At 40.2% G+C, this 27,256-nt stretch overlaps 1 protein-coding gene across 1 annotated transcript in view; it reads right to left on the bottom strand.

Moving 5' to 3' along the window:
* Tmem135 (transmembrane protein 135) overlaps positions 1-27,256 on the bottom strand; it is a 193,584-nt gene that overhangs the window by 150,161 nt on the left and 16,167 nt on the right. Inside the window, exons 2-3 of the mRNA XM_032893263.1 lie at positions 15,720-15,847; positions 13,136-13,228 (exon numbers count right to left, since the gene is read on the bottom strand). Coding sequence (XP_032749154.1) covers positions 13,136-13,228; positions 15,720-15,847 — 221 coding nt within the window. The remainder of the gene's footprint in view (positions 1-13,135; positions 13,229-15,719; positions 15,848-27,256) is intronic.

The following is a 27,256-nucleotide window of genomic DNA, read 5'->3' as shown; positions in this document are numbered from 1 at the left end:
CTATCCTGATGGATGGAGACAATCACAGAATACTGGTCAAAATGCAGAGAAAAAAGGATATGGTATTAAGCCCCAGTGGCTACATTAACAACACAATTCCTGCCCTAAAGCTCAGGAATATCAGGGGAAAGAGGGCAGAAAGACTGTAAAAGCCAGAGAAACAGGAAGGCTACCATGAATGGCAGACACATTTCAACCATAAGAGCCCAACAATATGGCAGACTGAATAAGACCCAAGTAAGGCCAATGTCAATAGATGGAGGAAGGAGGAGGGGGTAACTCTCACATGACCTCATCCCTAGACAAAGAACTATAGGTAAATACGAACTCTTAACAGAGGGGGAATTAGTCTTCACCAGGAATGGGTTCATAATTTGTTAGCCAATACCAACCCATCAACCTTAAAATTATATACATATAAGCAACGCTAAACAAATTCAGCAGGTTAGTGTGTTTGTGTATGTAACTAACAATTAAGGGAAAAGAGGCCAAAAATTGGGGGTGGAGGGAGTATATAGGAAGGGTTAGAGAAGGGCAGAAATGATGTGATTATAATTGCATCATCAATATGTAAACTGTGACTAGTCAATCTAAAAGTAGGGATAGCAGCACTCCCATACACTATGACCTCAGGGATGTTACCTCCTGAACTGCTGCAAATTATCCTCAGCAAAATAAGACACACACACACACACACACACACACACACACACACACACACACACACACGTACATGTGTTTGTATATATGTGTATGTGTATATGAATTACTGGTGGGTCAGAGAGATGGTTCATAAGGTAGAGGTTCCTGGAATCAATCCTGACAACCTGAGTTCAATTCCCATGACCCTCATAGGAAGGAGAGAACTGACCCACGAATGCAGTCCTCTAACCTCAACACATGAGCGTGCACACATACACATACTCACACACAATCTTTTTATGGTTTGTCATGATAAAATCAAGAAGGTTGCTTTTATCAAGCTGTCAATTATAATATACAGAAAAATAATTCTCAGAGCTTTACACAGATATATACACATACAAATATAAACAAACTTAAATATAAACCCTTGGCCCCTAAGAGGGTCTCTGGGAACCCCTCTATCCTTCTCCTTCACCCAAGGGCTTTTTAAAAATGATTCATTTGGGCCATCAATAACAAACTTTGAAGCTACTCTGATTTACCTATAAGTTGAAAAGCAGAGAAAAATTTTAGTTTCCACTCTGAATTCTGCATCTCCAAAATTAGGTGGAGACACCTATAATGGGTTAAAAAGTAAGATATGCTCAGTTCAAAGGGGTACATGCCATCTGCTCTGAGAGTAAATGAAAAGTAAAGGCTTAGAGTCACCAAGGAAACCACAGTTCCCATGCCTCAGGAACACACTGACAGGACTAGGTCCAGCACCCCCAGAGGCTTTGCTTTGGCCACCCCGTTTCTCTGGTATTGTCAAAAGACAATACCAGCTCCTGGGTGCCAAGGACAAGGAAGGATAGCTCAGGGCTTCCTATTAGTACTAACAGCACAATTTTAAATGTTCCCTTTTTAAAATACTTTAAAAATAAGGTAGTCAAACTCCCTACTGTGCTGTCCTCCTGACATCATCTGAGGGAGAAAACTGTATCACCACCTCATTTTGTTCCATCCTTTCCTTCTGGCTTGCCCCTGAAGTGCTGGGCTCAGGAGTTGCAGTGGCCCTGGGGCCACAATAAGCAGCTGCAAAGAAGTTCCCACTTACATCTGGCTCAAGGTACTTGAAAGACCCCAGCTCAAGAAACCCTGCAGGACACTCAAGAGTGGCCCTCTACCAACCACCAGAACCTAGTACCCAAGAGCCAAGTGAGATGTGATGTGGAACTCCACGGGTATCCAAGAGATTGTTCATGCTGGAATCCTGCCCGCTCTGTGATGTCATAGATCTTACTATCCATCAGTACAGTGTAACTGACCTTGAGGTCCACAGGCTTGAATCACCCAAGTCTCCTTCCTCAGCAGGACGTAGCCTATTACACACAGCACAGTATCTGGATCTCTTAGTTTCCTGGTCTATCTCAATCTTCCGTACTTTCCTTTGTATTGGCTACACATGCCTCCTTGAGGTCATCTTGTATACTGGACAGAAATTCAATCACTGGCCTGTTCAGCTCGTTCTCTGTGCCTCATTTCAACTCATATTCCTTCTGACTTTCTGACAATGTCCCAAAAACCTCGAGGGCCTCCTCAGACCTTTGGCTCAACAGCTTATAGCCAAGACGATAGCCCCCCACCTCCCACTCACCCCGCTAATGTTTTTTTTTTAATGTCTCTGTTTCTCTCTGTCATAGTCTCTCTGTCTTCTCTCTGTTTGTCTCTCTCTGTCTGTCTCTGCTCTCTCTCTCTGTCTCTCTCTCTCTCTCTCTCTCTCTCTCTCTCTCTCAAATCTTTTAAGCTACCACACAAAATTTTAGAAGCTACACTAAATCACTAAATCACTGTTACAACAAACCCTTCAACCCCAGCATCAACACACCTAAAGGAAAGAGAATAATTAGATTTATATAACACTAGTAGATTAAAAAGTACATAAATGAGGGAAGAGCAGGGCTTCATTTTGAATGTTACTGCACATATGATTTAGCCAGCCCCTAGGTTTGATTGAAACTGGATACCACATTTCCTGAGGTCACTGAGGACCCAGCAAGAACAATCTAACTTCTCAATAATAAATACATACATACGTGATTATTAAAGCCATATATAAAGCATGTCTGTATCCCACAAAGAGAAAAGGAGATAATACAGAAACAAGGACAGTTTCCAAACAGTGCAAGTCTATTTGTATTAAGACTGCTACTTGACTACCTGAGAAAACCCTATGAGGTATAGCTTTGCAAAAGAGTTTAAGTGCTTCCCCTCTAAGATATAAGAATGCAAGACAAACGCTCAGTCTAAAGGACAAGTGCAGGATCCCATTCTGTCACAGGAATGTCTCATTCACTGAACAGGACAAGCACATCAGAGATTGGTGGAAAAGCCTTGCTGTGGAAATACAAGTATATCAAGAACCTAGAGACCAAACTCACAGGACCCTTTGATTTGCATATTGCATCCTTCTTTTATCTTTGCTCTGTCTGCTTAGATGTTTCTTAACTATTATACTGCTTAATAACTCAATCAAAAAGTGTGCTTAAAATAAAACAGCAGTCTTCATTTAATCCATTTTTAAGCATACTGTATTAACTTATCCAACATAAAACTAAATATCAAAGCAAATTCCACAGGGAAAAAAAATCAATCAGAAAGACTTCTTTCTGGACCAGGAGGCACTTCCTAGAGTCAGAGAAAAGCTCCTTCTTAGCAGCCCTCCTGGGGGTAAGCTAGGTGTTACCAGGCTTCCAGCTGAGCCAAGATGAACCCCATTCTTTGTGGCACAAGTTTCTAAAGCAACCCTGGAAACAACTTCAAAGCTCTCTTAGAAGCTCATAGTGATGTGATTAGGGCTCAACTCAGTGTCCCTCCTTCCCTTGGTAGAACTAATTGGCAAAGAGCTCTTAACTCTGGGAGGACTGGTGAACTGATGGCTGGCTGGGATGCCAGAGTGAAATGGATAAGAACCAGGGAGAAAAAAGAAGGGAGGACATGGGAGAATATAAAGACACAGTCATATGTATCTACTATGCATAGAGAAAACATAGATAAAACACTTTCTATGTTTCATCTCAAAGAAACTAAAGCTATCACACAGCTGAACAGCACATGACTCCATCATCAGAGAAAAGTTTTCACTGTCAATAAACCTTTCCAAGTTTAAAAACCTAGACTACAAATATTACTATTTCAAAAAACAGCAAAACAAACAACAACAAATAAAACACGTGAGTACTATTCCCGCCTAACCTATTGCCCAATTTCTTCCACTCTTTCAAAGATATTCTGACGATGGCTGAAAATGACACTCTTTTCCTAGGTTCAACCCCAGACAGCTTTTTTCCTGGGAGTTTCTATGGCAGTGTAGAGAAAAACTTCCAATTTTATTTCACCACTTCCTTCCCCCTAAATCTAATCACATTTCTGGCTGTCCACTCGCTGCTTCTACCTGCACACTCTTGTTTCTCTATGAACTAAAAGCACAGTTACAAGTTTGTACTCCTCCCATAATAGTAACAATAATGTTTCATTTTCATACTAAATCAATGACTTTAAATATGTATAATTTCAGTTTGATCTTGATATTTGGTACAACCTTTAATATAAATTGGTAACACCTAAAATACACATTTTAGGAACAAGTGAGTAATGAATTTTATGCAACCACTGAACCAATTTCTTTAAAATAGAACTCAAAGAAAGGTAACTTATACAAAGATTAAAAAAATATATTTACTCAAAATATATTCCTCGATTTTAAAGTTGTACACACAAAGATGTAAATACACACTGACACACAGATAGGCAGGCAGAGAGAGAGAGAGAGAGAGAGAGAGAGAGAGAGAGAGAGAGATCGCTAGGCAAAAAAAAAAAAAATGGGGGCTGGAGAGACAGTTTAGTGTTTAGAAGCACTGACTGTTCTTCCAGAGGACCCATGTTCAATTCCCAGCACCCACATGGCAGTTCACAACTATCTTTGACTCCAGGACCCAACACCCTCACGTAGACATACAAACAAGTAAAAAACACCACTGCACATAAAATAGGAAATAAGTTATATACTATTATTAATTATTATTGTTATTATTGTTGTTGTTGTTATTGTTATTATTATTATTATTATCCCTCCTCCTCCTTCTTCTTCAACCATATGGTAATTTCATAGTAGCAATTAAAAGCCCATTAAGGAAGAACTATTTCCTTCAAGAAAAAAAAATAAAATCTCTGGCCTGAATGGATCCCCAGCTTTATGACTGGGCAGGACAATGACAGATAAGAGGCCACCTCTCAGGAAGGCCCTAGAAGTGGGGGGGGAGGGGGAGGGAGAGTGTCACATTAAGATGTGTCAAAGAGACAGAAGGCATATTTCCAATTTTTTAATGAGTTAATGTACTTTCCCTTCCAAGGATTTCCTCCCAAGAACACGGTCCCTACTTCTGTGGGGTTAGCTCATCTTATAGGGTCCTTCTTCTCATTAGTCTTCTTTTGGATGCTGGCTAGAACCTAAGGATGCGTTCTCTGATACTTTGGGCCTTTTCACTTTCTCTATGCTCTGCTTCCTTCCCTGTGACTCTAGTTGGCTGGCTGCATGGCTGACTTCCAGATCCACTTAGCTAACCTACATGGTCTCCTGCTTCTTCTCCATCCCTCCTCTCCCGGTAGCTGCTGAGATTTACAGCTTACCTAACCTGAGGTTTTTCTTTTAAATTTAAAAAAAAAAAATTGTCTTCAAACTTCCTTTGCAGTCTGTCCATAAATTCTTTCATTAATGAGTAAGAAAGCCAAAGGGAAAGAAAGCCCTGATGCCACAGGACCTTAGTGGGACTTGGCAAAATTACCAGTAACAAAAGCAGGTTTAAAAAGATAAATTATTTTATTGCTTTTAAAGCAAAAACAAACAAAAAACCTACTTCAACTACTATTTAGAATAGACCATAGTCTATAAACACCAGCTACAGTGTACTTATTTATAATAAAGTCTAATAATGTGAATAAAGAAAAAAAACACAAAAATTAAAAATAAGAAAATAGCAGATCTAACCCAACCCAACAGTTAATAAACCAGATGTTAATGGACTAAATAATCTAATAGTAGTAGAAATGCTGTTTAATAATTCAGCTACATGATATTTGAAAGAAAAAAACTTTTAACACAAAGGCGCAGGTGCTTAAAATTAAATTAAAAAACACATACCACACATCAGCCAGTGTTTGAGGGCAGCAACAGCTATGCTAGCCTGACTAGTAATGCTGTAAAAAGACACTTCTGAACAAGCAAACTATCTGAGCTATAGGAAAACAGCTGGCACTGACAATATCAATCCTGAAAAAAGCATACCGACAAGATGTATGGAGAAAACCATTGCAGAAACTGACGTAAAGACAGAAGCAGACAATTTCCAACCTCAGCTGGAACTCTCATGCTTTTCTTAGCAAATAATAAACTCCAACCACTGAATCTGACCATAAACTGATCATTAGTTTTCAAAGACTAATTGTCCCAGGGGTCTATTTGGCAACATCTAAAGACATGTTTAGCTGTTCCAGTTGTCTAAGGAAGAAGGAAAAGTCAATAGGACGAGTGACCTCATGCATAAGACAGCCTTCCAAAGGAATCTTCTGTAAGAAAACCTGTCAATATTGCCAAGGTTGAAAAATTCAGCTATATATAAAATTATCAACCCTGACCTCATTCATAGGTTAAAAACCACTATAAATGAGCCAAAGAAAAGACACATGAACATATGAATTGACGTAGAAAAGCACATGGCAAGAACACTATTATCTGTTCACAATAAGGTTTCTCTCAACATATTGGATGAGCTGTGGACGCTATAGAGCTGATGGCGCACATTTAAGTATACTACAGCTGCAGTATCACAGTGTATGGTAAAACACTGAGTACTATTTGCTAGCACCAGGATCAGGACTGGGAGAGGGGAGGAGGAGCAAAGCTTTCCCACTGGCAGCTGACAAATCTCCTGTGGAAATTTCCAAGGAATGTGCCAGCAGCTCCCAGAACAAATGAGTTCAGAAAAGTCATGAGTCAAGATTAGGACAAAAGGTAAATGGTATTTATATGCAATACTATTAGGCATACAGAATATGAAATATAAAACATTATATCTGCTACTTCCAATCACACACAAAAAGTAACTCAAAATAGAGGAAAGGCTGAAATATAAGAGCTAAAACTATAAAGATTTTAAAGAAAACAGGAGTGATCTTTGGGTTGTTCATGTTTCCCAAACCTGACACCAAAAACAAAATCAGTAAAAGTTTAATTTAAAAGACACAGGCGGGGTTGGGGATTTAGCTCAGTGGTAGAGCGCTTGCCTAGGAAGCGCAAGACCCTGGGTTCGATCCCCAGCTCCGAAAAAAAGAACCAAAAAAAAAAAAAAAAAAAGAAGACACAGGCATGAGGCATATCTGCACTTTCGGCACGCAGGAAACTGAGGAAAGAGAATCATAAGTTCAAGACCAGCCTGGATATACAGTTCAAAATTCAAAGTCTGTCTGACCTGTACAGGAACACTCTGTCAAAGAGGTTAGGGAGGGAGGGAGGGAGAGAGGGAGAAAGGGAGGGAGGAAGAGAAAGAAAAGAAAAGAATTAATGACAAGACAAGACAAGACAAACTGGCTTTAATCAATGTATTTTTGTATTCTGAAAGATATAACCAAGAAAATGATGAGACGCATGCACAGAACATGTTAGAATATTTGTAAATTCCAGACACAAGAGATGTACATTCAGAATATCTAAAAACAGTCACACTCAATAACTAAAATGTAAATAATAAGAAAATGGCATTTCTTTATAGAAGATATAAAGTAAAAGATGTCCGGTATCACTAGCCATCTGAAGAATACAAATCAAGATCACACTGCCTTCTGCTCTGAAAAAGACCCTCCCTACACTGCTGGTGTGAACAGAAACCAAGTAGCCACTTTAATGAACAACAGTTCCTCAAAAGGTTAAACATGGCTGCCAGGGTACGCCAACAATTCTACAGTTAGGTTCATTCCCCAGAAAAGTGCACATTCCAAGTCCACATTGCAATGCACACAGACTAGGGCAGCATCGTTCACAACTGGGAGCCTAGAGGGTCTAAAGCTGCAGAGCTGGGCTTTCTGGGAGCAATGAACGGTGAAGCAGAGACGCACAGATGACGTCCTGACCTTCAAGCCGTCAGCTGAGCAAACAGGATCACTCGCAGTGGCCAGGTACTGTGATCCCACTAAGGTGACACGCAGAGGAAGACGGAGCTAGGAAACTGACGGGTGACTGACTAGGACTGGATCATTCGAGGAATAGGCATGACTTACTAAACGGGCTTCACTGCAGGCAAAAATTAAATTCTTGGTTGAACAAATTTATGAATATACTTAAAATCGCTATTCTTTTAAAAGGCTGAATAAAATGTATAATAGTAACACTATAATTGTACTGAAACAGTATGAAAGCTACATCTTGCAAATGACAGAAGCTGATGAAATTTTAAAAATATCAAAATAAATGGAAAGTAGCACCATGTTCATGGATAAAATAACAACAGAATAAATAAATCATGAATACACACCAGTATATTTCTATAATGGAAAACTAAGCAATAGAAAAGGATTGAATCTTGGGTGGATCAACAGCCTAATGCTTAGTTTAAAAGGAAAAGAAAAAGTCACTGCTGTAACTGTTCAAGTCCTCAACAGGACATATGCAAGTGCAAACCAGATTACCCGTCCCTAGAGGGCAGGCAACCTTTGTGGTAATGAAATCCTTTTGTGTAAAGACAGCAGTAATGGGGGTTAAACAAGTCAACTCCTGAGGACAAGCTGCTCAGAACTGCACACATACACATAAGAGTGCAGTTAAAATAGGAACACGGAGTTCTCCAGGGAGCTGACAGCAATGCCCCTTCCCAGTTTCACTCTGTATTCTCCCAGCAGATGCAATGAGGAAGGCAGGGCAGAGGGCTGAAGCAGCCCTGCACTACTGAGCCTACACAAGTCTCATTAGACAACAGGAGCAGACGGGTCAAGCAGTAGTGCACTGACGACGATGCTATGCAGAATTAATAAGCAAACATGATAGTGATATCAAGAAACGACATCAATGTAAATATACATATAAACTAAATACAACTTGATTATATTTAGTTAAATTATATTTATTTAATTAAAATAATATACATTTACATGTTGATTAAAATACAAATATTTTTAAATTGTTTTCAAAATGTTAAGACATACTAAGCAAATCTAAAAGGAATTCTGATGTGATATATACAACACAGAACTCAAGCTAAAGGGAATTAAACATTTGTTTGTTTCTTTGTTTATTGTAGACATGGACTTACAATGTTGCCCTGGTTGACCCAAAATTCACTACGAAGACCAGGCTGGCCTCAAACTCAGAACACTCCTTTTGCCTCTGTCTCTGCCCCTCTGCCCCTCTGCCTCTCTGGCCCTCTGCCCCTGCCTCTCCAGTACTGTCTGTCAGTTTTAAAGGCATGTGCCATGATGTCAAGTCCTTCAAATATTTTAATACCAGAGACTATACCTCAAAATGAAGATATATTCTAAATAACATAATTACCAGCTCAGAACCTAGAAATTTCTTTCAACCCCAGGAACAGAAAAATATACTTTTCAAGCATTCATAATTTTTTTCTATTTTTAAAAACTATTTTGTTTACTTACATTCCAGTCATTGTGCCCCCTCCCTAACACCTGACAGTCTCCCCTCCCACAGTTCCTCATCACATTCCTCCTCCCCCTTGCTTCTAAGAGGGTGGTCCTCACCACCGCCAGGGCTCCCCTTTCCCTGGGGCCTCAAGTCTCTCAAGGATTACATGCATCTTCTCCACTGAGGACAGACAAGACAGACCTCTGCTGTATATGTGCCAAGGACCTCAGGACCAACCCTTCTCTGGTCCTAGTTGATGGCTTAGTCTCTGGGAGCTCACTAGGGTCCAGGTTAGTGGAGACTGCTGGTCTTCCTATAGCATCACCCTCCCTTCTACGCAGGTCTTTCTCCCTCCCTCTGCTTCCCATGATTATTTCCTCCCCCCTTCTAAGTGGGATTGATGCATCCTCACTTGGGCCGTTCTGCTTGTTACATTTCTTATGGTCTGTATGTTGTATCCTAGGTATTCTGTACTTTTTGGCTAATATCCACTTATCAATGAGTACATACCATGCATGTCCTTTTGGGTCTGAATTACCTAACTCAGAATGCTATTTTCTAGTTCCATCCATTTGCCTGCAAAATTCATTATGTCCTCAATTTTTAAATCTGACTAGTATTGTATTATGTAAATGAACAACATTTTCTGTATCCATTCTTCGGTTGAGGGTCATCAAGGTGGTTTCTGGCTTCTGACTATTACAAATAAGGCTGCTATGAACATAGTTGAGCACGTGTCCTTGTGGTATGGTGGGGTATCTTTTGGGTATATGCCCAAGAGTGCAATAGCTGAGTCTTCAGGTAGACCTATTTCCAATTTTCCGAGGAACCACCAGATTGATTTCCAGAGTGGTTATTTCAGTTTGCAATCCCAGCAGCAATGGAAGAGTGTTCCTCTTTTTCTACATTCTTGCCACATGTGCTATCACTTGAGTTTTTGATCTTAGCCATTCTGACTGGTATAAGGTGGTATCTTGGGGTAGTTTTGATTTGCATTTCCCCAATGACTAAGGATTTTGAACATTTCTTTTAGTGTTTCTGGGCCATTTGAGAGTCTTCTGTTGTGAATATTTAGCTCTGTATTACATTTTTTAATTGGGTTCTTTGGTTTTTTGGGAAGTTAGCTTCTTGAGTTCTTTATATATTTTGGATGTTAGCCCCCTATTCGATACAGGGTTAGTGAATTTGTCCTATTGACTGTGTCTTTTGCCTCACAAAAGCTGTCCAGTTTCATGACGTCCATTTATCAATTGTTGCTTTTAGAGTCTGAGCCATTAGTATTCTGTTCGGGAAATTTCCCCCTGTGCCAATGAGTTCAAGGCTCTTTCCCACTTTCTCTTCTATTCAATTCAGCCTATCAGGTTTTATGCTGAGGTCCATCATCCACTTGGACTTGAGCTTTGTACAAGAAGATAAGAATGAATCGATTTGCATTCTTCTACATGTCAACCGCCAGTTAGACAAGCATCATCTACTGAAGATGTTGTCTTTTTTCCACTGTTTGTTTTTTGCTTCCTTGTCAAAGATCAAGTGACCATAGGTGTGTGGGTCTATTTCTGGGTCTTCAATTCTATTCCATTAATCAGTCTGTCTATCTCTGTACCAATACCACACAGTTTTCATCACTATTGCTCTCTAGTACAGCTTTAGGTCAGGAACGGTGATTCCTCAGAAAGTTCTTTTATTTTTGAGAACTGTTTTGTCTATCCTGGGTTTTTTATTTTTTCATATGAAGTTGAAAATTGCTCTTTCCATGTCTGTGAAGAATTGTATTGAAATTTTGATGGAGACTGCATTGAATCTATAGACTACTTTTGGTAAAATGGTCATTTTCACTATGTTAATCCTACCAATCCATGAGCATGGAAGATCTTTCCATCTTCTGAGGTCCTTTTCAATTTCTTTTCTCAAGGATTTGAACTTCTTGTCATACATACAGATCTTCACTTGCTTAATAAGAGTTACACCAAGATATTTTATACTATTTGTGGCTATTGTGAAGGGTGTTGTTTCCCTAATTTCTTTCTCGGTCCATTTATCATTTGTATAAAGAAAGGCTACTGATTTATTTTTATTTCCAGCTACTTTGCTAGATATAAATAAGCTATACAGAAAACCTTATTAGGTTATAAACAAAAGAAACATTGCAAACAACACTCTCAGGTAAGGATACAATAAAATAGTTTTAACAGTAATCGGCTCTTTTATTATTTTAGACTCACTACAAAATAATCCCTTACCAAAGAAGTAACACAACCTATGATGAAGGAATTCCAGAAAAGGACATTAAGGAGTCTATTATAATCATAATCTACAGAATATTTATAGCAGTGGTGAGGATATCTGAAGCCTTAAATATTAAAAGCCACACAACTTTAACATTGGGATAAACACAACTTCAGTTGTTTAACAATTACACACAAAAGCAAAGAAGAACTGTTAGTTTTCTTATATGTGGGAGCATTTGTGATTACACAAAGAATTATCTTGATAAAGTTTCAAATAAAGGATACTAATGTCTACAGCATGCTTCCACATGATAAGCACACACAGCTACGTATGTCCACATGTGCAAAATAAAGAGAAACTGTGAACTGCAAACTGCTTCCTATTCGTGTTACCTGCCCTGCTGAAGTGGACACATAACTATAAACTAACCCTGCCGAAGTGCTAACAGTCAGTCATGGCATGCTGAGTAAGGATGCTTATGGAGAAAGGGCGTTTTTCTTCAGTCCTATAGCAGCTGATGATTGTCCATGCTCTAGGAAGTAATCTCCCACCCAAAAGGAAAAGCAAAAACAAACAAAGAGACTTAAAATTTCAGGTATTTTTATATACTTTCAAAACCAATATTCACATTTTAAAACTGATTTGAAATGCCATCAGCAGAATAACTCTTTCATTACTTAGACAGGCAAACAAACAAACAAAAAAACAAGTAATGCTTACCATATAGACAACTGTGATGTCCTAATTATTTTTGCCATAAATTAACTGAATTATCTGAAAGTATGACAGACTATGACTGCTTCCATTTTTCAGGTGAAGAGCAAGCCAAGCAGGTGATATAGTTAATGGCGGAGCCATATTATTAAGTTGCAGGCTAGCTCTGGAGTCTTCCTGAGCTCTGTACTATGCTGTCCTTGGAGGTAGAATAGAACAGGTTTTGAATTTTCTGACATTACAACATGTACCAGGTCTCCGAGTTTAGCCATCCATGCAGTGACAAATACACTCTTATGAAAAAGCCTTAACATCAACTACCCTCTGACTGAACTACTTTTGTAAGGTTCTACGGAATAAATGAGTTCACGTGGAAAATTTTATGTGACAAACAATAAAAAACACACGTCCACACGATTCTCTATAGAATACAATTGGTATAACAGGTTAGTCAAGGAGCCTGAAGCAGAGAACAGACCTAGGCAAAACAAAATGTATTACTAACTCTCTTATATATGACAAGGATGCTGTACAGCTAAGCAGACAGGCTTCCACTAGAATTTGCATATTCCACTGCTTTACTTAGGCTGTTAACACAGAACCTTCTATTACGTTAGTAAATAGAACCTGGCATTTAGATTCACTATTTTATATTTACGTTTCTTTACTTTTATATTGCATATTTATAATATAGTTATATTTATTTTATAGACAATAAGCATAGTATTCATATAAAATTAATTTTCAATCAAATAGCTGCCAAATGGAAAAAATATATAGGGACAGATTTTCCATCCCTGGCAATAATTAATTAACAGGAAAGAATAAAATTCTCCCAGGTAGCTTATTCTATTAAACATGTATATGTGTAAAATTTACCTGCTTTTCCTTTCAATCAGAATGGCCACATAGGAGGCTGGCAGAGCAGCACCAAAGCCAGGAGTCCATGAGTAGAATTTTCCAAGTATCTTCCTGAAATTCAAATTTGTAATTTTTGTATTTAATTCCTAGTTGACCATTTTAGCGCTTACAAACAGAATTTTCTCTTCTCTATTCACCCTCTATTCAATTATCCCGCAGTACCCCAAAGACACCAGGTCCCAGACCAGACTCCCTGTCTCTCTGCAGGGACTAAGCAGGACTCAACAGTACGTTTTCAGAAAAAGCAACAATGGCTACAAGCATGGCTGTGTTCTTCTTGACACAGTGGTTCTGGGATGCTGTTTGGCTTGGATTTGTTTTGGCTTTTTTGAGACAGTTTCGCTGTGTGTTCCAGTCCATCCTTTAGCCAGCCTCTGGCCAACAAGTCCTCTACCTCCTCTCCTTAACGCAGTGTGTGCCACACACCTGACTCACAGTAGGTACTTTAAAAAGGATTCCATCTATGCTCTACCTCCCTCAGGTTTCCTTATAATACTTGCTAATATTTGATTTTTTTTTTAGCTTTATGTGGAAACCATTTCTTATCTACTACCATTTGTTACTTGAAAGTAGAAACTGCTTATGTTTCCAAATAAATTTAGAGACATGAAATGTATGTTTCTGAGAAGGGGGATCTTATTTTGTAGTTCTGGCTATCCTGGAAGTCACATAGTTCAGGCTGGCCTCAAACCACTAGAGTGCTGCTATTAAAGCCATGGGCCACCACACCCTGCCTCAGATATGGTTTGCTTCAAAACAATTATGCTCCTAAAAAAGGAAGAACCAGCCTCTAAATATTCTAAGAAATGATCTGAACAAAATTAGCCAGTTGCTAAATGACAGATAGTAGGAGGGAGGAAAATATGTATATGTATGTATGTATGAATGTATGTATATGTGTATATATGTACACACACACACAATATATGTAAAAGATACACACACATATATATGGGGGATATGGTGACAAGACAGGATCAAAAATCTGAAAAAAGATCTTTTAAGGACAAGACAGGATTAAGAATCTAAAAACTTATCTGTTTAATTGAAGTTTGGGTTTATTAACTGCCATAAACACTCAACTTAAGCACTTACGAGATAGTAAAAACTTTTGCCTAAATAGCCTATAGGCACGTTTTCCATACAGGTTCTACAGAGTTCTTGACTCTAAGCTCTAGGGGGAAGAGGGCTTAGGAAGACGGCTCCAGAGAGGACACCAACAATCTCTCTCTATTAAATGTACTACACTACTTCCCCTGTTTGACCACAGCTCGCAGAGAGGATGCTGCAGTAGCAGCCTCCAGGGCAGCCATGCCTGAAGTCCTAACAAGTCTTGGCACTGCTGAGCTCACAGGCTCAAGCTCCTTTCACAGATGTCCAAGTCAATGTAAAGGAAACATCTTCTTCGCAACATGAGACCTTAACTGGTTCCTGCCTCCACTACGTGAAGTTTATAAATACTAGTGCTCCAAGGAAAAAAATCTAGGAGACAGCTTGAAAATGACAAGCTTAATTCTAACTAAAATATACAAACAACCATAGACAACACAAGGGTGAGGAAAAGGTGAAATGGCTCTAACTTGACAGATATAAGCGTGTGCTTCCAACAGCAGGGACAGAGACTGGGCGTCCAGCAGTCAGTGCACACAGTAGGCAGCACAGGCAAGGAGTGCATGCCTGAGTCACTGTCCAGCAGAGCCTTATTTAGGATGTACAGTCATGCTCTGTTCTGGCCCCAACCTTATATGACTTTGCCTTGAATATTGGGCCATTACTGAATTCTGCTTCTGATCAGAAATCCTGACCAATAATTTCAAAACTACAGTAGGCTTCAGAAAATGAATGACACATTGAAGAGATTTTGTTGCATAATCATGCCAATAATTTGAAATTTACATCATAAGCCAAGACTTAAGGCTCCAACTTTATAAATTTTCTTGTATTTTTATAAATTTTCTTGTAGGTAAATGTCATTTTATAGATTAAAGTAGAAAGAAAGAGTGTAACCTAAACAACAATTATGTCAATAAATCTCTCTTTCTGTAGGGTTTGCGTGATAATGGATCCCATAGGTTCATAGATTTTAATGTTTGTTTCCTGGTTGTTGGAGTGTTTAGTAAAAGCCAGGAGGAGTGGCCTTGGAGGAGGATGTGTGCCACTGGAGTAGGTTTAAAAAGCCTACGCTAAGCCTCCTCTCTCCTGTTCCCCTCTCCTTTTTCCCCACTCTCCATTCTGTTCCCCTCCTTGTCTCTCCCTCCCTCTTCTTTCTCCCTCTCCACCCCACACCTTGTGGGTCAGGATAGGATATATGCTCTGGGCTACAGTTCCAGCACCATGCTTGCCTGCCACAGTGTTCCAGGACCCATTGATGGTGGACTCACACTCTGACACTGCATTCAAGCCCATGGGCTCTCTTTAAATGACTTTCTTTGTAAGTTGCACAATCATGGTGTTTCTTCACATCAACACAGCAGTAATTAAGACGGTTTCCATTTCAACAAAGCAAATTCATTAACATGGATTGGTGATTATGAGTACCAACCTTAAAACACAGAAGAAAGTAATGTACAAGGCCCCATTAGCAGTCAGGAAGGAGGCAGACTGGAGGATCTCGGGAAGCAGCTTGTACAAGTAATATTCCAGCTTCCGCTTCCGGAGAACAGCTGCGATCTGGAAAAAGGGAGGCTTTGTCATTTAAGCCAACCAACTGTTTCCACTTACATTCATTCTTATATGGAAGCTACTGAATAAAGCATATGTAAAAGACTAAAGTAAAGACCTATGCCACTTTCCTAGCTCCTCTGTACAAACAAAGTTTTAGAACAGAAGATGCTCGCACTCACTTAAGTTAAAAAATAGTGACAGCATGGGTCACATGATAGTTAGCTCCAAAGCAGGCACATGTCAAGACCACCACCACCATCTCCATCATCAACACCACCACCACCACCACCACCACCACCATCTCATGGTCACATGACAAGTGAGCTTCAAGGTAGGTATATGTAATAAAATAAAATTAATAATAAAAGTAATCACAAAAATAATTACAACATGGATCACAAGATAAGTCATCCCCAAGGTAGGTACATGTAAAGTCGTAAAAACAGTTTTCAAATGAAAAATATACTTTCCAAAAGAAACAGTAAATTGCAACCCAAATAAAACCACATGCTACAACAAAGCTCCATTAACCATTGCCAGCCCAGGCTACCATCTCAGGAAAACTCAGTGTCCAAAAGCTAAGCAATGACTCTGAGATTCTCGAACTGCAGCTGTGAGGAATAAAGGTGAGGCATAAACAAGTTAATGACTTCTGGCATTCGAGAGCCCTGAAAAAAAAACTGACAATGGGCCAACAGGCTGCCTCAGAGGATAAAGGCGCTTGCTTCCAAGCCTCGTGATCTGTATTCCACCCCAAAGCCCAAGTGGGAGAGAGAGAACCTACCTACTCTTACAAGGTGTCATCCGATGAGGACATGGGAAGTCTCCAAATGCCACAAACATTTAAAAATTAAAAACATATAAAAGACTCGCCTATTAATTTTAAATTGAAAAATATTAACTTTAATGTTTTAAATTGAAAACCTACGTGTTTGTTTCTTTGTTTGATTTGGTTTTGGTTAAAAACCTGTTCGACTTGATTCTGATTAACCTTGAATTTAAAGGGATGATTTCTACATTAAATTAATACCACCAAAACCCTGGCGTAGAGAGATAATATAAAAATAAAGATACGAGTCTACTCAGTGAGTGCACTAGTAATGTTACAGGGGATAAAGTAAAAGACAATGTGTTCATGATAGGGGCTGACACACACAAGGTGATTCCATGTGGGCATTCTAAAGCACAGGGCAGTGGAGAGTCACTGGAGTTTAAGCGTAGTGCAGGCGGACCAAAGGTTCAGGGAGGAGGAAGAGGAGCTGAACTGATCACAGAACCCTCCCAGGTGGGAGGGAAATCACTGTCCGTCGTTAGGAAACTGTACAGAGGAACAAAGGTTAGAACAGCGAGATTAGGGAATTAGTGGGGAGGTGGAAGAGAGGAAGGCACTGAGGAGAGACAGGAAGGCTGACAGCCTCTCCACTCATCCCCTTCCTAGAAATAACACTTTCTGACGTTGGAGGCCAGCAAGTCCAGTGACCTCTGCTAAGGTCTTATTTCATCCACAAAGTCTTGGAAACTGACCACCTCTCCTAGTTCAATTCAACTGCCATCCACACAAAGAAATAATGAAAAAGGAAGTCTAACCCTATCTTTAAGACATATGAAAGTCTGGGTGGGGGTGAGGGCAAATAACAAACCATAGTACATATGGCAATGTGGTAATCCTAAGCCTGAGAGAGAAGGTGCTGCTAATGAAACACAGGAGTGAGTGAAACTACCAGTGCTGGGGAAGAAATGGGAGAGGCACTATTAGTCAGCTTCTCAGCACTAAGACAAGGCACCTATGGGAACAGCTTACTAGGAGAAAAGAGTTCAGAGCTCATAGTTTCAAAGGTGTCTGTCTGCCCATGAGCCCAGTCTGTGGCTTTTGTGTGGGGCAAGGCAATATATCAGAGCAGGAACATGTGGCAGCCAAAAAGGGAGGGAGAGAAACAAAATGGGGCAAAGGTCTCAATATTCCCTTCAATGTCCCCCAATGACCTAACTTCCTTCCACAAGCCCCACCATTAAGTCTTCCTCTCTCTTCCAATAGCACTCCAGTCAGGGAACCAAGTCTTCAACACATGGGCATTTGGGGAGAGTCAAACTCCAAGCTACTATACAAACCATGTTCATAAGTTATATGTCTATTGTACCTAACATGAAATGCAGATCCAACACAATTCTTTACATACTCCACCAGAGACCTCTGTAAACAAAAATAGAGTTCTGCAATTTACACAGAAAGCAAAGGAAGTAGAATTGCTCTCCATAAAAATTGTTAAAATGCAGAAAAACTATTCCCAGATCAACTGTACAATACTGACAATACAAGCACATGAAGAGAACAAAATACAGAACCAAGACATTCATTCAAATACATCTAATTTTTGATAAAAGCACAAAAACAGTTCTACAAAGGGAAGAAAGCCGTTTCAATAGACAGTGCCATCTGTGAGTTAGTAAGTAAAGGACGTCGGCAAATTAGGAAGACAGAGAATATTAAGCTAGGTTTTACATTTTGTACAAAAAGTAATCCAAAATGGATCACAGGCATTACATAACACAGACAATTACAAAACTTTTGGAGGAAAGTGGGAAGTTTTTAAAACAATGGGGCAAAGCAAAGAGGTTTTAGAATTGACACCAATGGTAAAAGGAACATTTGTTAAATTGAACTACATTTCTTGATGAAAAGACCAACAGATATGCTACAGAACACAGGAAAACAGAAAGCCTGTATCTAATTAAAGACTAGCATCTAGTGTGTGTGTGTGTGTGTGTGTGTGTGTCTGTCTGTCTGTCTGTCTGTCTGTCTTAAAGGCATGAGAAAAACATAATCCAATTAGAATAAAGGTAGGAAGAGATATTTTCCAAATAGAATATATACCAAATAAATGAGTCGGAAACTGTTAATTAAAATTACAATGAGCTAGCATTATACAACCATAGAATATCTAAAATGAAAACTAATGTCAGGGCTGGGGAGATGGCTCAAAGTGCTCTCTGTGCAAGCATGAGGACCTGAGTTCAGATCACAGCATCCACGCTTTTTAAAAAAGCACAGCACCAGTGTTATACATCTGTAACCCCAGCTCTGAAAGGCAGAAACAGGGTACATTTCTCGGGGTTCCTCACCAGCAACTCAAACTGAAAAGGAGCTCTGAGTTCAATCAGAGGCACTGTCTCAAAAGAGTAAGGTTGAGAGGTGACAGAGGAAGACACTTGACACTGACCCTGATCTCCACATGTATATGCACTGCTAAGAGCGTGCTCACTCTCTCGCGCTCTCTCTCCCTCCTTTCTCTCTGTCTCTCTCTGTCTGTCTCTCTCTGTCTCTCTGTCTCTGTCTCTCTGTCTCTCTCTCTATCTCTCTCTCTCTCTCTCTCACACACACACACACACACACACACACACACACACTGTGCACACCTTTGCACACAGTACACAATGACAATATCAAATACTAGCAAAGATTCAGCCTAGGCACTCACTTGTCACTGGTAGATGTGATGATTAATATATGCTATAGGACAGTTTGGCAGTTTGTTGAGAAACTAATCAAGCAACTGCCATTAAAGCAATAATTACTGTCCTGGGTGTGTATTTATTTCTAAGAAATGCTAACATGGCCCTTGTATACAAATGTTTCTAACAGTTTTGCTCATTATTATTAAGTTATAAAACCAGCTGTTCTTCAACAAGTGACTGGCTAAACAAACTGAGACAACTCCATGGAGTAACTACTACCTAGAGTAATTTTTTTAAAGGCACAAAACAATAATCACTGCTCTCTTGGTTGGAGAAGCTTCTTAAGCATCAGAGGGCACAGGTCAATGCAGAGCTCGTTAACTGCTCCAAGTGCTGAGAATACACAGCTGTGAACAGGGCTCAGCACTGCTGAACATTCTCAGATATCAAGCCCCGTTGAGCCACAGTGTTTCTAGAAATATCATGCAAGAGGGAGTGAATGAACGTAAGAGCCAGAAGGTAGATGTACTGGCTGGTTTGTTTGTCAACTTGACACAAGCTGGAGTTATCACAGAGAAAGGAGTCTTCCTTGAGGAAATGCATCCATGAGATCCAGCTGTAAAGCATTTTCTCAATTAGTGATCAAGGGTGGGAGCGCTCCTTGTGGGTGATGCCATCCTTGGGCATAGTCGTGGGTTCTATAAGAAAGCAAGCTGAGCAAGCCAGGGGAAGCAAGCCAGTAAGCAACATCCCTCCATGGCCTCTGCATCAGCTCCTGCCTCCTGACCTGCTTGAGTTCCAGTCCTGACTTCTTGTGGTGATGAACAGCAATGTGGAAGTGTAAGCCGAGGAAACACTTTCCTCCCCAACTTGCTTCTCGGTCATGATGTTTGTGCAGGAATAGGAACCCTGACTAAGACAATAGAGAAGAATGCTATGAAAGGTGGCCTCTGGACACAGTATGGTTGTTACACACATGAGCTCACAGCAGCTATGCATGCTTGTATGCACAAGATCAAGGGCTTTAAAAAGCCCAGCACAGAGAAAGAAGGGTCCTGACTAGGGGACTAATGGCTACTGAGGGATCAGAGGATTATTTTTCCTTAGGATTGGAGATGACCATTGGTAAGTTATCAACAACCCAGTGAATGACCCCACACATATGTGCATATATAAGCAGCACTAAATGGGGGTAGTAGGTTTTTTTTAAAAAAACAACATGAGGGGCTGGAGAGATGGCTCAGCGGTTAAGAGCACTGACTGCTCTTCCAGAGGTCCTGAGTTCAATTCCCAGCAACCACATGGTGGCTCACAACCATCTGTAATGAGATCTGATGCCCTCTTCTGGTGTGTCTGAAGAGAGTTACAGTGTACTTGTATATAATAAATAAATCTTTAAAAAAAAAAAAAAAAAACATGAAGGTAGCATGGAAGGGGATACATGTTGTAGGGAGTGGGGGAGCTAGATAGAAAACTGGAATTAACCAAGAGACACTGTATGCCTGTGTGCTGACGAGTCCTATGTCAGCTTGACACAACCTAGAGTTATAAGAAAGGAGGGAGCCTCAATCGAGGAAAGTCCCCATAAGATCTGGTGTAAGGCATTTTCTTAATTGGTGACTGATAGGGAGAGCCCAGCCTGTTGAGGGTGGTGTCATCCCTGGGCTGTGGCCCTGGGTTCAATAAGTAAAGCAGGCTGAGCGAGCCATGCTGAGCAAGCCCATAACCAACACCCTCCATGGCCTCTGCATGCCATCAGCTGCGCCTCCAGGATCCTGCCCTGTGTGAGTTCCTGTCCTGGCTTCCTTCAATCACAGAATATGATAGGAAAGTGTAAGCCAAAAAAAGTTTCTTCCCCATCCTGTCTTTAGTCATGGTGTTTCATCACAGCAAGAGTAACCCTAACTAAAAAAATACATGTGAAATTTTAAAAACATAAAATTTTAAAAGGAAAAAAAGACACAAGACAATCATATAAAGCTTCCTAGCTAAGAGAAAGGGGACAATCTCAAAGGACCGCTCACTGTACTTCATTTATATAACCCTGCTCAAATGACCAAGTACAGGAACGAAGAACCATTGTCTGGATGACAGAAACTAAAGGGACAAGGATGGGAAGACCAAAGCACGGCTATAAAAGAGCAGCCTCAAGGATGTCTGCCCTGACAAAACTGTTCTGTGTCTTTTAAGTGTAGTGGTGTTTTGTCTGCACCACTATGCACATGTGTGCAGTACCCATGGAAGCCAGAAGAGGAAGTCACAGATGGCTGTGAGCCATCATTTGTGTGCTAGGACTTGAATCCAGGTCTTCTGGGAGAGCAGCCAGTGCTCTTAACCATGTAACATACCTGAGTGCATCTGGAAGCAGGAGTTTGATGTCTTATGTCTCCCTCAATCCTGCCTTCTGTTCTAAGAGGCTCTCCTTGAACCTGGAGTAACAAATTCTCCCCCAGTGTCCTCCTGTCTCTGCCTCCCAGTCACTGGGTATAGGCACAAAGCTCCATGCACAGCAGGGTATTTGGCGGAAACAATCCAAACTTAGGTCCTCCTGTTTTGATTTTTTTGTGGTTTTTTTTTTGTTTGTTTGTTTGTTTGGTTGGTTGGTTGGTTGGTTGGTTGGTTTGGTTTGGTTTGGTTTGCACTTTTGTGTTTTTGAGGCGGGGTCTCACTATTTAGCTTTGGGTATCCTGGAACTCACTCCATAGATATGTAGATGAGGCTGGCCTCTGGCCTCAACTCACAGAGATCCACCTGCCTCTGCCTCCAGAGTGCTCGGATTAAAGATGTGTGCCACTATACCCAGCTCAGTTCCCCTGTTTATGAGCAACTGAGACATCTCCTTTCTCTGTTCTGATGTGGCTACATCAATAGTAATACTTTTACTGCATACTGTAACATTGTCTGGCAAGAGGATGCCGTGGAAAGAAAAAGCTCATAGAATCATTACTATTTCTTTCATATCTATGTGAATCTACATCTACCTCAAAATAATGAGTATTTGTTTTCACAAATAAACACTTCTCACTTCTATCAAAGAAGTCCCTGATGAAACACATACGCCAAGATCATGAAAATCAAAGACCAGACACAGAGCTGGTTCAGGAATGAGACACAACTACAGACCTCACACATTGCTGACAATACTGTAAATGCTGTACAACTCCTGTGCAAAACTGTTTGATAATATGAATCGCATCTAATTAATCATAGCCATACTCTCATGTGTATGCTCAAAACATATGCTTTCTCTTCACCAAGACCATTCTCCAGCATCTGCAATCAACCCTAAATACCAGCCCAATCTAAATGTCTAATAATGGTAGTAAAGCAAACTGTACAGGCTATTTAAAGAAAGGAAAACCTGACACAAAGCTCAAGAAATCAACTCTATCATCATTGTGCTGTCATCCAGAGCTTACAGCCAGGGTTTACAAGTAGCTGAGACACAGAACTCTGAAAAGTCTGTGGCCAGGAGAAGCCTGGGACTCCAGGCAGAGTGATCACAAAAGTTTCCCAGTATGCAGCACTCCATTTTCCTTCTCCATGCACACAGTGTACTGCATACTGGGACACAGTATGTGTGAACAGCTTAAACAATATAGTAGCACCTGGGCTAGCCTTGTGGTCATTTTTAAAACCCTCAGACTCAGGTGTGATATCATCAAGCACCTCCAGAAGCACCATTTCCTATATCAAAGACCTCAGCACTGTTCATATGCCGTGACCCAATAACTCTATGCTAATTCCTTGTGCAGTTTCTAGTGTTCATATAAAAATTTAGCAGAAAACAAGGTATATCATAAAATAATGGTTAAACTATATTAAAATTTTATTTATACTTATGTAATGTTTTAGAAGACTAATGATATCTAAAAATAAGATGTGAAAGGAAAAAGACTAAAACAATAAGGCTCATATGACAAGTGCAATATATTAAAGTGCTATACATTATCATCACTAAATGGTATATAAATTGCTAATTTAACATTCTTCTTTTTGCAATCATATATCTTGGTCATATCATCCCATAACATAAAATATGTTATAGTTTATAATAACAGGGAGAAGACATAAGTATGAGAAACTGGGGATTATCTATTACTAAAAATATAGCTAGGAAATAGCAATAGTCACAAAGATATAGCACAAAATAATCATATCCATGCTACAGCCATCTGCATAAAGGTTTCTTGTTTACATGCTCTCTAGAGGTCAGTTTCCTCACTTCTTAAAGAGATTGAGGGGCTTGAGCTGTGGCTCAAAGGGCAAGAGCATTTTCTATTCTTGCACAAGGCCTGGGTTTGTATCCCAGGACCCACGAGGCAGCTTACAACTGTCTATAACTCCAGTTCTGGGTAATAGGATTCCCTCTTCTGTCCTCCAGTGACACTGCACACCTGTGGTGTGCATCCATACAGGCACCCAAAACACTCATATACATAAAATAAAAATCTTTTTTAAAAAAAAATCAAGAAATAATAAGGAGGGTAAATTATGTAACATTGTAAGCACTTTTTTCCTCAGCAAAAAAAAAAAGTCGTTTTTTAAAAATAAGTGATACTGGAAACATCAGATACGAGCAAATATGGATACAATCAACAAAGTTCACATACTACACACAAAAAGTGCTCTGGATGGACGTCAGACCTAAGTTATTAAACCACAACACATTAAAGCATCTAAAACATAAGCAAACACCTTTGTGAACATTTACAAGCATGTGTCGAGGTGCAGTGACAGCTTGAGAGAGCTCATGAAGGGCCGATGTGGACCAAGCCAAACCACTGAGTGCAGACGGAGGAGAGACAAGATTAGGAGGCCAGGTCTCAATATTAAAGTTCCCTCCAGACCTTTAAGGTCTTAGTTATAGCCCTGAACTCTCAAGGTGTAGGCACTACAAACACATACCTCTCCATGGCGTCCAAGTCCCTGTCCACAACACTCATCACTTAGCATCCACTAAAGCCATATGCTCTTCACTTTACACATTTACATTCCCTTGTTATTCATTTCCCATTTCCCATGTGATGTGCGCCATACATTTTCCAAAGAGACAGCACACCAGCACTGACATTGCAGGCTTTGACCATGAGTGACGACAAATCTAATTGGCTCTCAAAGGAGCTTACCACAGCATTAGACTCATTAGTAACAAGCCTACAGGTTGATCATTCATCTCTTAAAAATAACTCCATTTCTAAATGTAAACAAATCTGGTTTCTTGGGACAAATAAAATAGTTTACAGTAACAGATTTGTGTTGTATCTATTCTTAATCACTTTTAAATAAGGGTTTCTTTAAAGCACGACCTCACAGCAACACAACTCATAGGGGCCAATCTGATTTTCAGAAGCTATCCTTCTTCCTGTGCCTTATAAGAGTGATACTATCCCCCACCCCTGACCCTGCCCCTGCTTCCTAATGACACATGATGCCAACAGCAATCCCTTGTTTTGACCACCAAAACTGTCTGTAGACACTGGCAAACATCTCTTCAGAAATCAAACGGCCCCCTATTGAGAACAACTGCTTTAAAGAAAATGGCAAGCACATCTTGAATATTACTACTGTGTCTTAAATGCCCTCCAGAGACCCGAGTTACAGTTTCCTTACAGTTTCCATCCCCAGCCTGTGATATATTTGGAGACCGTGGAAACATTAAGAAATGAGAACCCATCAGAGGCCTAGGCCACTGAGGCAGCTTTTTGAGTGGAACATAAGATACAGTCCCCTCCAGTCTCCTCTGCTTCCTATTTCCATCAGATGAGAGTCCTCTGACACAAGCACCCACCATCATGTATTTGCTGCCTAATTAGAGACTCAGAATCAACAGAGCCAAGCAAGCCATGCACTGAGACCTAAAACAGAATACACCTGCCTCTTTTTAAGCTAACTGGCTGCCTAGGTGTTTTGTCGTGGAGATACAAACCTAACACAGAAAACTGCCATCATGAAGTAGGGTTGGAACTGGGTGTGTGCCTAGATAATGTGAGTAGGACCTGGAATTGGTTCATTGAAGAAATCTGAGAAAGTAATTAGGAGGTGTAGGTGAGAAAAGGCATAAAATGCTGTCGGCAAAGAACAGTAGGTGCTTCTGTGGGACACAAAAAAACAATCAATAAACTAAGAGATATAAAGATAGTAATGGCTATGCAGATGAAGTTTCAGTTAGGAATGAAGATTCCACTAAATATTATTAAATGACAAACTTTTTACACAGCACAAAAGAAATTGTGCTCGTGCCTGAGAGAACTGAGTTTAGAGGTGGTAAACTAGATTACCAGAAAATCTCAAGGTGGCAGCACAGCACTTCAAGAACTCAAACAAAAAAAGCAAAGGAGAAAGGTTTCAATAATACTCTCATCTTGGGTGTGTGTGTGTGTGTGTGTGTGTGTGTGTGTGTGTGTGATTAAACTGCACCAAATTGGGGTGCAGTTGCTAAGGAGACTGAAACACTAAAAGCAGCAGCAAGGACCAGCCTCAGCATGGAGAGGGTCCTGAGAGAAGGGGTGTCTGGGAGTGGTGAAAAGAATGATTCAAAGTCAAATCATGGACCCAAGCTGATGACCTGTGTCCTGCTTGATACAGATTTTCCAGTCTGCTTCTCTCAATGTTCTGCTTTCTCGCTGGAGATCTCTCTATCCATGTCCTGCTTGCTTGTGAGGGTGTGTGTGTCTGAGAGAGAGAGAGAGAGAGAGAGAGAGAGAGAGAGAGAGAGAGAGAGAGAGAGAGAGAGAGAGTCTGTGTTTGTCTCTGTGTCTGTCTGTTCTCCAAGCAGTTCTCTCTTTTTACCCTAAATAATTCTCTGACTATCTCCTCTCCTACAGAACACAGGTCCAGTCTTTTATTTTACCTATCAATCCAGTCATTTACTCCAATTCTTAAGAGACCGCAAACATTCATTTTTTTCTTTGCATTGCAAAAAGAATTCAGAGACCTGTCAGGCTTTGTTAAGCACAGAACATAAACAAGTTGGGTGGGACCCTGCCCTGAGATTACCATTTCTAGCACACCTGGACCTAACCTCACCGTTTTAGGTTGACCCTGAACTCGGGAATCTGCCTACTTTTGTATCTTTCTGACAAGCTGGCTCATAGTGCAACTGCCTTCGTTCCTTTAGATTCATGAAGTCCCTCATAATTCATATTGCATCCTTACATAGATTTTGCATAGCTGAGAAATTATATATTTTTTCAATTCATGTATTTAGAGCTCTTTTCCATTAAGAACTGTCCTGAAGGTCCCAGTGTTTATCATTTTGCAGAGACATTAGTCATACCTTCGCCTCCTGGACCCACGCTGTCTCAGATTACCATGAAGTCATTAACATTAACAGAGAGGACATTCCACCAAGGAATGTGAAATATGTACATAATTATACAAACAAACCTTAAATCCACAGTAGCCATTGACATTCCTAGAGGCTCACACCAGGGCCCTGTCTCAGGGCAGGAACCGTGTCACTCAGGTCCCCACCAGAGCCAAGCAGGGCTCAGTAGAAGCCAAGTAGGAGCTAGACAGATGAATTAGCAGGTAAGGACACCGGCTAATCCTTCAGAGGACCCAGCATCTATCTTCGTGGGTCACAATGGTGGATAACTGTAGTTCCAGAGAATCTGACACCAGCCCATCCTCTGCCTTCATGGGAATGCACACATGTGGTACACAGACATACACAAAGGCCAAATTATTCATATGCACAGAATAAAAATAAATATTTTTTTTTACATTTTTATAAAGAATCCAAGCACTTTGTACCCTGGAAAATAGGATGAAAATGTCTTGAAAACTTCTCAGAAATAAGCAGGCCACCATCCATGCCATCAAAGGCTCAAAGACAGACAAGAATGAGTCTGTTTCAAGGACTTTTCATTGAGAAGGGACCCCAGGGCATCATGCTTGACCGGGACTGTCAATAATCTTGTTTCTTTTCAAATGATCTAACTGGGACATGCACCAGAT

This window comes from Rattus rattus, chromosome 2, assembly GCF_011064425.1.
Source record: "Rattus rattus isolate New Zealand chromosome 2, Rrattus_CSIRO_v1, whole genome shotgun sequence".
Taxonomy (NCBI): Eukaryota; Metazoa; Chordata; class Mammalia; order Rodentia; family Muridae; genus Rattus; species Rattus rattus.
This window is presented reverse-complemented; position numbering and strand designations above follow the sequence as displayed.